Consider the following 12,422-nt stretch of genomic DNA (forward strand, 5'->3'; position numbering starts at 1 on the left):
TAGACGAGTGTGCATTCAAATGTTAAAGTTAAGCCTATGAACTCACTTTTTTAAGTAAACCGACTCTATATCAATTCACTTAAAAGTTAGAAGTGTGGATAAATGACAGGACTGAGTATTTCTTTTTTTCAGAGGTGAAGCATGGGAATTTCCCCTTGCCTTATTCAACTATCAATCAAACAGTAAACTAAAAGAAGAATGAAGAGATTCTATTAAAAATCAGATCCAAGTGGTTGGATCAATCCAACACTAATTTCTCAAAGTGAGATTATCGACAAACATAATAGTTCCCGATCAAACCCAGCAAGACATTGTTGATGTGATCAAAGTCAACTTACCTTAACTATCAAGGCATTGATGGATCAATCAAGGAACCAAGCATTGGATTGATGAATTATTCAAGAACAAGCCACGAGTCCTCGTTCTAGGGAACAATATAGCAGATTAAAGAAAAGGCAAAAAATCAATTCTATGTGTTCACCAAATCCATTTTTATGTCTTATAGGGTCCAAAAGCCATCCTTTTCCATTTAGTCTCCTAGATTTGGCTTTTCATTTGAAGCCTTAGGTAAGGCTTCATATTAAGATGCTTCAAATTGCATACGGACATTAAATTATTTGCAATTACTCTATAATATATATGTAATATATGTAATTAGTACTTTCTAAATAGATTTTGCAACTCATTTGAAGGGCAGACTTGAATACATATCAAAATCTCAAAGAATAGGCAATGGGGATGATAGCGAGAAAGTTTTCTTTTTTCTTCATATTGTTCAAGACAACATGGTCCAACCGTACATTGGGCTTCCAGATGCTTAGACCAAGATGTTTTCTCCATTTCTTCTTGATGTAATTAAACCTCTTATCCAACTAGCAGCAAAAAGATTACCATTGTACATCAAAGAAAGACCCATGTTTGGGATGTAAATTTTAGAGGAGAATCTGTACCTGTTATCTCAGCTTCTGCTATTCCAAACATAATGAAAACTCATGTACCTACATATTTGGTTCTCGTTAAGGATGTTAATGCATATGAAATTGAAACGGAGTTCTATGCATTTCACAAAGATAGGGCTTGGCAAGCTTTCTTGAGCATTATCAGTTCTCAAAGTCTTTGTCATATGAGTTATCTTCCTCTAAAAGGCCCAAGGATCATGCAACTGATTTGATCTCAAGATTATGAATCTGGGAGGCAAGATAACATAGAACCTGACAATGTGAAACAGCTGAGGGCCAATGGTCCTTGGTGCACGGAGCCACAACTTGTAGACCAATGGATCATCATATGATCAGCCCAGTTAGAAAGTCACTTTAGTTAGGCCCTACATAAAATTCAAGTAAAAGGTATAATTGAGTGGATAGGTTAGAAGCTAATGCAATTTTTTTAACAAGGTTACTCTATGGTGGCATGAGAAAGACTGCCTTGTTCAAACAACATTCTCACATAGGGGTGAGGTTTATGACGAGAGAGAGCTCAGAGCAGGAAGGAAAGAAAGTTGGGACATTTAACAGGGATCACGCAGGAGGGAATGAGAAGATAAAGAAGCTGATACCTGGCATAAAAGTCTACGGAAGCTTAGAAGACAATGTTGAAGGTCAGACAGATGTGTTAGGAGATAGAGACGAAGTATCTTTGGGAGACTCGATAACAATCAAGGCTATCCACACACCCTGGTTTGCCTACTTTTCTGTTGCAGTCTCTTTAAATTCCATGTAATAATGTTTTTTGTTGTCAGTTTATGTGAACTTAATCCAAGGACTCATATCAAGCAGACACTCATAGTTGGTTGAACTGCATAAAGTTTGTCATATTCAAGCCACATAACAGTAAGATGGCCTTTCTGCATTTGTGGAGTATAAGTCAATCTTCTTGGATATATGGCTCATGAAATTTGTCAATGGGCATCATGGAGGATAATGAATCTAGAGTTTCATCAACAGTAATAAGTATGTGGAAATATAATATCAATTTGTGTAAGGTTGTTGTCACTGGTAACATCCAATTTGAGTATTTGTCCAACGATAGAAACATGTGCAGAAGTCTCTCGTTGTAGCAATTAAAAATATACCTAAAGAAGTTTTTTTTTATCCCCTCCAACGTCTTGGTGAATAATTATTCACCGATCCAAATACAAAGTCCTAAAGGATGTTCGGCCCTCCCTGCCTGCCTTCTGGTGTATTCCTCGTTGATCCTTAGCCGTGAATGGGGTCGTGTCGTGTCCATCCCAAAGTTGCATTTCTATTTTTGGAATTGCTTTAATTCTTTATGGCTTCCAATCATGGGAAGCTGCCATCAAGACTGCATCCTGACATTCTATGTCTTCATTTTGTAGTGAGCTGTCTCTGCAGCTATCCTCCCAATGTTTCAAATTCCCCATTTGAATCCATAAATTCTTCTTCTGGGTGTATTGTTTACCAATCCATCAGGTCCTAAATGAGGTTCTGCCATGGCTTCTCGATGTCTGCTGATCCCTAGTGTTGAATCAAGTCTTATCCATTCCAAAGTTCCATTGCTACTTTTGGAATTGCCTTAATTGTTTGATGGCTTCACATCACAGGGAGCTGACACTTCAAGTCTGCATCCTGACCTGCAACATCTTCATTTTGTAGTGAGCTGTCTGCAGCTGTCCGACAGATATTTCAAATTCCCATTTGAATCCAAGGAGCTGGTTGGCCTTTATCCATTTGCTTACAACACAAAACATGTATATTCAAATTTCCAAAAATGTGGCCGAAATTTTAGCTCCAAATATGCTGAAAGTGAAACTGCTATTGATTTTACAACTTCCGTACTATCAGACGCTTGAGTTTAATGTGGGTATGAGTAGGAAGCACTCGTTTTGAGGGGAAGTACCTCCCTGATTTCTGCAAAGCATGTCCATTTTCTGGCAATATTTCCTCTTTACCATCTTAGGCATGATCTAATATGCTGGTTCCACCATTTGCTCCATCACTTGTTTTTAATGTGTGATGTGTGTGAATGGTGGGCACTCTTTTGACATGAACTCCCTTGATTTGTGCAAAGCATATTTGTTATTTCTCAACTTTCCTCGTCTACCATTCTTAGCAATCCATCATATGACTTGCTTGTTCCAGAGGATAGTTTCTACAAGTGTTATATTCATTTGCTTCATCACTTGATTATAATCTGCGTTCAAAATAACTTCCTCCTTGATTTCCTCAAACAATCTTCATTTTCTGGCTACTTTTCTTCTCCACCATACTTTGCCATTTAAAATTTCCCTAAACTATTACTGTTACCTTATGCTTCACGAAGCACCATGCTCCATGTCATCTTTCTGTAGATATTGATATAGAGTGGGATGCTCCTCCTAGAGTTTTTGTTTTGATCTAACTGCTATGCAGGCTGCAAGCTTCTGCATGTCATCCACTTGGATTGGTTGTGCTGTGAAGATTAGTTTCCTTCCGGTGGTTTGTGAATTGTAAAGTTCAAGTTAAAGTTTTTAGCAGGGTGAATTCACATGAGCACTCGTGTTCACTCCTTGGCCGAGGCTTTTAAGCTCTGTTTTGGATCATAGAGGCTTCAGTGTAAAACTTTAACTTGCAGGTACTAATTAAAGGTTAATATCATGTTCCATCACCATTGTCATATATGTTAAGGCCAGTTTACCATGGAGTAATGGTTTACAATACAGAGGTCATGAGAGATTAGAGCCACTCATTTTCTAGCTGAGGCTTTTGGAAACTGTCTAATTTTAGATCTTAATCGTGGGTTGTAACTTCAGTGTTAAAATTATAACGTTATGAGCAGTGGGTGCTAATTAAAGTTTAATATCATGTTCCACCACCTTTCTTGTTTGTTAAGCTTGGCTGGTTTCACATGGAGTCACAACTTACAATACAGAGGTCTTCAGAGATCAGAACCATCAGGCCATGATGACCTAGACACAGACTGCCTTGAACTTTCGTAGAAAGAGATTCACACAAGGCACCTATTATGTTGACTTAATTTAACCACATTTATCGTCACCACACAAGATACATGCGCCTCAATGACATTCATAAATCTAAAGTTAATTCTTGATATTTACAGTCACACAAGGGGTCACATATGCTGCCATGTGACTGATATCAATGAAAATCATTCAGCTATCTTTACTGGAGACACTTTGGTGAGATGGACTCTATGTTCATGTTTTATGTTTAGCTAGATAGTGCAAATATTAAAAAAGGATCTGAATAAACAGTTTATTGGAGGCTGTGGAAGGTTCTTTGAAGGTACACCTGAACAAATGCACTACTCTCTTTGCCAGAAGCTAGCTGCGTTGGCTCCAAACACCCAAGTATTTTGTGGACATGAGGTAGATTTGTTAAACATAATCACACATTAAAGTTTACATTATTTTCTTGGATGTCTCATTACCCATTATGTGCATGTAGTGTAATTTAGTGAAAAACAGAGGATCTTTATTCTCCTTTTACGTTTTGTTGAATATCTACATAATCATACTAAACTGTAGATTTTTGTGACTTTTTTATTGTTTTTCCTAGTAAATATCTAGTTTTTGTGATTTTTTCAAAGCACCCATTTTCCTTGTAAAGTTGTTCTTGAAGATGCTTGGTCAAGCGTTAAGTGCTCCCTGAAAGTTGTTTTATAACAAAAGAAGCATATTTGTTGCTTCTCTCTTTTTTCCTCAATGATTTCTTACACATTAATGTCTCTCTTTCTTTCTCTTCTGGATGCTTTGCTTCACCTTGTATGTATTTGGTTTGTTTCTGCAGTATACTGTAAAAAACTTGAGCTTTGCATCAGTAGTTGAACCAGATAATGTAGCCCTTCAAAGAAAACTGGCTTGGTCGAAAGACCAGGAAGCAGTGAGTAAACCTACTGTACCATCAACTATTGGTGAAGAATTGGAGACAAATCCATTCATGCGTGTTAATGTGAAATCAATACAGGTATAATGATTGAGTATTATGGAATTGTAGTGTATGGAATGGAATTAAAAATATAATACTATTAGCTTTTGTTGATCAGGATGCCACTGGGTTTAGGAATCCAACTGAGGTGATGGGGGCCTTGAGGCGCTGGAAAGATGGATGGAAGGGTTAATGTGGAGAATATGGCGGTTCTGCTGTAGAGATTGTGTAATTAATGCTGTCTTCTTTGTATGCCTTGCATGAGGGTACTGTCCAAATTAACATCAACTACATGAGCCTGCAGTAATGAAAGCTCCTGGAATCAAATTCAGTTAAATTCATGAAAAATAAAGTTGCAATGGAATTACTAGCTTAATATACATTGCAGGAGAGTTGTGTCCAATCTGCCATAAAAAATTGTAATTACCATTTTTTTCGTTTAGATTTCACAAGGTTCTTTATCCTATGGTCTATGGAGATAATTTCCAAACATATCGAAGGTTCTTTATGCAAGTGAAAATTTGAGCAGGTGGATGGAAGAGTTGTGATGATTCTATATACAAACACAAATTACTATATATAAGACGTCGACCATGTTATGAGGTACATAACTAATGGACTGTCCGAGTGGAAACCTTAATAACAAATTTGGATAGAAAGGTAGTTGCCCAAAGTTTTGGTCATTACTAATAATTCAAGGTGTTCGTAGAGCATTTAATTGGACACTTGCTGAATGGCGATGGTTTCATTGTTAAATCAAGGAGCCAAAAGCATTAAAAAGTCCAAGGGCATTATCAAATACATAACTAACAAATGGACTGTCCAAGTGGACACTTTAATAACAAATTTGGATAGAGAGGAGGTTGCCCAAGTTTTCACTCATTATTAATTATTCAAGGTGTCTGTAAGGCATTGAATTGGACACACTGAATGGCATTGGTCTTGTTGTCAAGTCAAAGAGCCAAAAGCACATCTCGAATTGGTGATCAGGGATTTGTAACAATGGGTGACGAGTGCCTTAAACAAGTGATGAAAGCAAATATTCTTGATTTGGAGAAATAACGAGATAAAGGAAATGGGAAAAATTTGTTTTCCACAAGGAATGTCTACCATCCTCATGATGACTGCGTTTGATGTTACATGTTAGTTTTCACTTTGATAGAGTCCATAGAGGCAAGCTGGGAGCAACAAATGTGTGCTGATCTTCTAATCATAATTCTTCCAATAATGGAGGTGTAAGGATATGGTTTGATGTAAATCATTATATTTGTTACATAGGCCTATTATGCACACCAAGGTTGTGTCTTTTTTCTTGGATGGGAAAAAGAAAGTGTAATTCCATTAGGAGTGACTTTATGTTATTGTCATACCTTTGTGAAACAATTAAAGATCCTACATTAGAGACTTTGGTTCAGTTGGTTATTAGAAAACAACATAATGATATTTATTCAGCCTCTTAGAGCTACCATGTTTACCCTCCTAAACCCACTAGTGACTTTACACCACTTTTATAAAATAGCTAATAAAGTTGGGCCTAAAAATATCCCAAAAAAGACAAGTGTAGAGCTCACAAAATTTTATGCCTCAAGTTCATTGCATGACGTAGCTAAAAAGCATTGGCATTCATGATTTTTTTTCATCGCAAAATTAACAAAGTTCATGCACTTTTCAAGCCATATATGGAGATGTATGTTCAACATATATTTACTCTCATCAAATGGATACATATATTCAACATATTTTGACTCTCATTATATGTATATGTATATTCAACATGAGAGTTCATAAATACTTGAGAGTTCATAAACGATTTGATTTGGTTTTTGTTTTATATAAACGGTTCGGGTCAGCTTCTTTGTCTTGAAATCGAACCGTGCCCATTGTTACTCTTGAGCACATACTTTGCCTACAATAGTGGTGGTTCTTCCTGGAAATACTCACCACCTTCCTCGATTCTCTACATAGCTTAGGAACTAATTCTAGTGCTTGGGCAAATGTCATATTCACTTTTTTCTCTTTCAAATAATTCAACAATGAATATGACTCTTGATGCCTAATTGGTAATCCTAGATAGTTATTCTCCTTGTTTATTCTCGAGGTTTCTTTTCTTGCTTATTCCTAGGTTTTATTGTGTTCTCTGCTACACCTTTAATTTGATTATGAAACCTGATTTAGATCCTCAAACCTTCTTCTTGGTCCTCCATCTGAGCTCTCCTTCCTATTAAAACATCATATGACTCTCCATTTAATGACATTCCCACGGGTTATAACTTATATCTATTGACTCCCTTACTTCATCATTCTTATTAACTCCCATTAAATTAATATTATGAGCATTTACTTGATTTTGTGGCCTCTGCTCTTATGCTCGGTGTAGAATCGGGGCAATACCTCCTTCTCGCGTGGGATGTCTGCAATTTGGTGAAATGCTCCCACGCTCAAAACAATTTTAACACTACAGAGACATTTTGTTTCCCAATACATAATGGCCTTCAGGTATTGGCCTCCACCAAAAAGTTTTGACCCAATCCGTCAGTCAAATATTGGGTCAGGAAAAGGGTCACATGGAGATTTCCATGACAACTCCTTCATGGAAACCTCCACATTAGGGAGCCCGGAGGAGCATGAATGAATGCTTGATGAACAACAAAGAAGAAGAGAGATGGCTTATGAAGCATGAACCTAAACCAAATCCACATAAATTTTTCCTCAAACCTAAACCATCCACTATTGTCCTATCAATGAGACTTTGAAATGATGGTGGATATGCAATTTATCATAGTGTCTACATATGGTATGGGTGTTCCACCCCCATTGTTGTTTGATAGCTATGATCCACAACTAATTTGTTGGGAAAACTGGTCCCTCCGATGGGAGGAACACAAGTTGGAGAGAAGAGTAAGTCGAATGGGTCGTCAGCATCCCAATTCCCAATTCAGTCGAGGCCGAAAAAACGAATAATAATCGATTTGACTAGTTGAATCGGCCAAAGTCGACCCAAGGCTATATTTGTAAATAGTCATATATGAATATGAGTATAAATATATTTTGGGCAAGTGGTTAGGTATGATGAATTATTAGTGGCATTAGAGTGTAACTAGTGTGAGAAAGAGAGTGAGAGAGAGTTGAAACTCTGTAACCGTCAGTAGACGAAGAAGAGCTTGAGTACCTGAATTAATTTTTCATTTTTCTATTCCGTTGAGTTCCCATGTCTCTTTAGAATTTTCTCATAGATTTGTTATCAAACCTCAGCTGAAGTTTCCCAATCATAACTGCAATAAATTCCCCATTGTCCTAGGGGGCTCTGCAATGAATTTGTGAACAGATTGGGTATGTTGACATGTGTTCTAATTGACACCATTTTGATCCCTCCCCGATGTCCTTGATAAATCCTCAAGACCAAGTTCATATGCAATAACATAGTCGTAACCACCTTTTAATGAGGCTTTTGGTGGTTTTAAAGGTTGAGACTCTTGCTCCTTTAATAACTTTGTCCAACTTTTTATCCTAAACCCATCATCTTGTACTCTGGTCTACATGTTAGAAAAGATGAACAACCACCACAGGCTTGGTACCACAGCCATTATAACCCTGGAACCTCTTCTGATATCCTGGCTGGATCACTTCTTCGATACTCAAGAAATGTAAGAGGGAAGGGATAACTTTAAGAGGGACTCTTGATAGAGAAAACACTGATGTCCTTCGCCATGTTATGGTGCATAGAGGAGCATTTGCAAAATTTCTCATGAACCTGTAAAGCATACAATGTCACCACTAAATATTGAGACATGCTTGAGCATCTCCCTGTCTCAGAAGCACACAATTGACAATCTGCTCTGCACAATTCAAGTTTCCTGTGTTCCTACAAGAACTTAAAATTGAATTCCAAACTGGATGATTAGGATATAATGGCATCTTCTCAATGATTGTTGATGCCTTGTCAAATTGTCCTGAATGACCAAGAAGATTAACCATCCAGGTCTGATGTTCGATACACGGAATAATGCCATATTCCTTGTTCATGGCCTCGAAGAATGTCTCACTCTGACTGAACAAACCCAGACGACTGCATGCATTGAAGACAACAATAAAGGTCACTGGATCAGGCTTTATTCCGTCACCTAGCATTCTGTCAAAAACAGTTAAAAGATCTTCACATTCTCCAATCTGGGAATATCCTGAAATTAGTGAATTCCATAATGCAACATCTCGAACTGGAAGATTGCTGAACACAGACTTTGCCATGCCCAGATAACCACATTTGACATACATGTCGACCAACGTGCTGGCCATGACTATATCACCTTCTAAAAAACCCTTCCTTGCAATTTCATTATGGATCTCAAGGCCTTTTCTTATTGTTCCCATAATGGCACAAGCTTTCAAGCCGCAAATATATGTAAGATGATCTGGCAGAACACCTTGATCTTGCATTACTTCAAAATACTTCATTGTTTCCTCTCCATGCCCCTTATCTGCATATCCAGCAATCAAAACATTCCACGAGACTACATCTCTCAATTGAAGCTTATCAAACACCTCTTGTGCTTTACTCATCACACCACATTTGGCATACATATCAACCAAGGTATTGCCAACAGTCAGATCTTTACCCAATAACCCTATCCTTTCAACCTCGGCATGTATTTTTTCACCTTTGTCTTTGTCTCTTAAACTGCTACAAGCCTTCAAACATGACACGAATGTGACAGAATTTGGGGAGATACCATTATGCTGCATGTGTTCAAAATACTTGAGTGCTTCTTCACCGTGGCCATGGTCAGCACATCCTGTGATAATTGTGGTCCATAAAACAGCATCTCGTACAGGAAGGTTGTCAAACAATTCCTTTGCTTCCTCCAGAAACCCGCATTTCACATACATGTCAACTAAGGAACTCTGAAGAAAAAGGTTTCCTTGAAAAGGTTCAATTCCAGCGTGTATCTCTCTGCCCTTGATTACAGCCCCTATGCTGCCACATGCCTTCAAACCATAAAGAAATATGATGCTATCTTGTGAGATACCCTCAAGTTTCATCTGTTCAAAACATTTGAGTGCTTTTTCACTATAGCCATGTTCAGAATATCCTGCAATTATTGCAGTCCATGAGACAATATCACGAGCACCAGGAAGCTCATCAAAGACTTGTTCAGCTATGGAAAACAGGGCACATTTGGCATACATATCAACTAAGGTACTTCCAATGATATATTCTACCAATAATCCCTTTCTCACCACTTCAGCATGTATTTCTTGGCCCTTATCAACTTTTCCAAGATTTCCACAAGCCTTCAGACTCCAAACAAATGTGAAAGAGTCTGGAAGGGGGCCCACTACTTGCATTTCTTCATAATAATCAAGTGCCTTTCCAGGCATTCCTTGTTCTACATATCCTGCAATCAAAGTGTTCCATGTGAACCTGTTCCGTACGGGAATTTTGCTAAACACATCATGTGCTTTTGCAAGTGCCCCCCATTTCACATACATCTCCACCAAAGCACTGCCAACAAGATGGTTGTGTTGGAGAAAACCCATTCTTGCCATTTCTGCATGTATTTCCTGGCCTTCATTCATGGGTCCAGAGTCACCACAAGCTTTCACGCAGCATACAAATGTAACAGCGTTAGGAGAGACACCTTTGAGACACATCTGTCTCAAACACCCAAGGGCTTCTTTTGCTTGCATATGCTCAACATAACCTGCAATGAGTGCTGTCCATGCAACAACGTTGGGAGCCCGAATCTTTGTAAACACTTCATGAGCCCTAGAAAGCAAGCCACACTTGGCATACATATCAATCAAGGCGCTACTAATGAAAAGATTGGTTTCCAGAAGCCCAATTCGGGCAACCTCTTCATGTATTTCACCACCTCTTTTTGCATCCTTCAGCTTGGCACAATCTTTCAGAGAAGCTACGAAAGCATAGCCAGGGCGAGACATATTGAGCTTGACATCAACGCTGTGGAAACATCATCTATGCATCCTAAATGGATGACATGAGAGATTCATGCTTGGCGGTAATAGTGCTAAAAAAACTGAAAAAAACGTGCTTTTGGGTGGGAACGACTGATCCAATAGGATAATGAAGACTTTTCTTTTGTAAAAAAAACATCAAATTAAAGTAAGAAAAGAAAAACGGTCTTCTTCTAGTTTTTTTTATCTTATCGGCTTAACTTAATATGGCGCAAAAGGAGGGATTACAGATACATAGTCCATAACAACTTTCCGCCACAAAGGAAAAGGCCAATCAAGGAGGTTGGATTTCATGGCGTAAAAAACGCCCCTCAAATACAAGTTTCTTCTGTGCGGTGAATTGACCTTCTTCTTCTTCTTCTTCTTCTCTGTCTCTGTCTTTCATCGCGCCGCCTTTCTTCCACGCAGATATGGAATGCAGAAAACGCCGCTCAAAAACAAGTTCCTTCGGGCCGGTAAATTGACCTTCTTCTTCTTCTTCTTCTTCTTCTTCTTCTCTGTCTCTCTCCTTCATCGCGCCAATCTTCTTCCATTCTTCTTACATAATAATATATATATACATAGTATGAAGTTTGAACCATACTTACCATACGCACATTCGCATTCGAGAATGATCAATCGTTCAAGTACATATAGTAAACACCCTCGAAGTATGGTAAATACCATACTTTTGTATTCATTATCTATTATAAGGTAATTTTTACCTTAACTTTTGTAAGAAAGTTATGGTAAAAAGTATAAAAAACATAAGAATGTTTGGAGAACATACGCATTCGTTTACATTCGTATGAAACAGAATATATTGCCAATGCATTCGAGTATATTACGTACTATGTAGTAATATATATGTGCTTACTATTTATTCAAGTTTATTGATACATAGACCAATTTGTGTGGGACATACTGGACACGCCAAGGAGATGCTTAACCCTCATGTTTCTAAAGAAGTACTTTAGGAAACCGTTATCCATTTTAAAGTGGCACCTAATTTGCTCATGAAATCATGCTACAATTGCCCTATACTCTAATTATATTTGGATCTCTATGGTTCTTTTCCAAAGCTCATTCCTTGGTACAATTTTGAATACTTTTTCTCGGAGTCTACAAAACAACAACAAAGTGTTTTCCATTGAAATCAAGCTTCTTCCATAATTCTTCTTCTTTTAAAAAAGAAAGAAAGAAAGATACACGTTAGTATATTACTTGAGAAATGTACATAGAGAAACCAAAAAGAGACATTTCATCTCACTTCTATTGTGATACAAAGGTTAGTACCAACATCTGATCAAACTGATGATATTATATAAGAAACAAGTGGAGCAATAACTATGAGCTATGCAACAAAAAAGGTGTGGCATAATTCCACCTCAGACCAGAAGTTGTATCTGAAAATAAGTGAAGCCCTTGCCATCGTTTCGTAAAGGCCACTTGACGTTGCCATAGAACATCCGTTGAACCTTGTAGATCATCATATTGACCATGTAGTGTATGGACAATTATCAACCAAAATTCAATAAGCATGGTGCGGAGATGTATGTGAGCATTATTAAAAACATCATCACATCT

At 37.7% G+C, this 12,422-nt stretch overlaps 2 protein-coding genes across 2 annotated transcripts; one reads left to right on the forward strand and one right to left on the reverse strand.

Moving 5' to 3' along the window:
* The first annotated feature begins 1,446 nt into the window (after positions 1 to 1,446).
* Positions 1,447 to 5,325, forward strand: LOC147852441 (hydroxyacylglutathione hydrolase cytoplasmic-like). Its single transcript, XM_087333777.1, has 5 exons — positions 1,447 to 1,676; positions 4,057 to 4,135; positions 4,211 to 4,324; positions 4,746 to 4,922; positions 5,002 to 5,325. Exons 1-5 carry the CDS (start codon positions 1,462 to 1,464, stop codon positions 5,074 to 5,076), a joined length of 660 nt encoding a protein of 219 aa, XP_087189903.1. The 5' UTR covers positions 1,447 to 1,461; the 3' UTR covers positions 5,077 to 5,325.
* A 3,332-nt stretch (positions 5,326 to 8,657) lies between these two features.
* LOC147852442 (pentatricopeptide repeat-containing protein At3g09040, mitochondrial-like) lies at positions 8,658 to 10,823 on the reverse strand. The gene has a single exon (XM_087333906.1). The coding sequence runs from the start codon at positions 10,821 to 10,823 to the stop codon at positions 8,658 to 8,660; it is 2,166 nt and encodes a 721-aa protein (XP_087190032.1).
* Between the last annotated feature and the right edge of the window lie 1,599 nt (positions 10,824 to 12,422).

Source organism: Azolla caroliniana, unplaced genomic scaffold (genome assembly GCF_043228905.1).
Source record: "Azolla caroliniana isolate FFs.n. ecotype wild unplaced genomic scaffold, voAzoCaro1.0.p SCAF_18, whole genome shotgun sequence".
Classification (NCBI taxonomy): domain Eukaryota; kingdom Viridiplantae; phylum Streptophyta; class Polypodiopsida; order Salviniales; family Salviniaceae; genus Azolla; species Azolla caroliniana.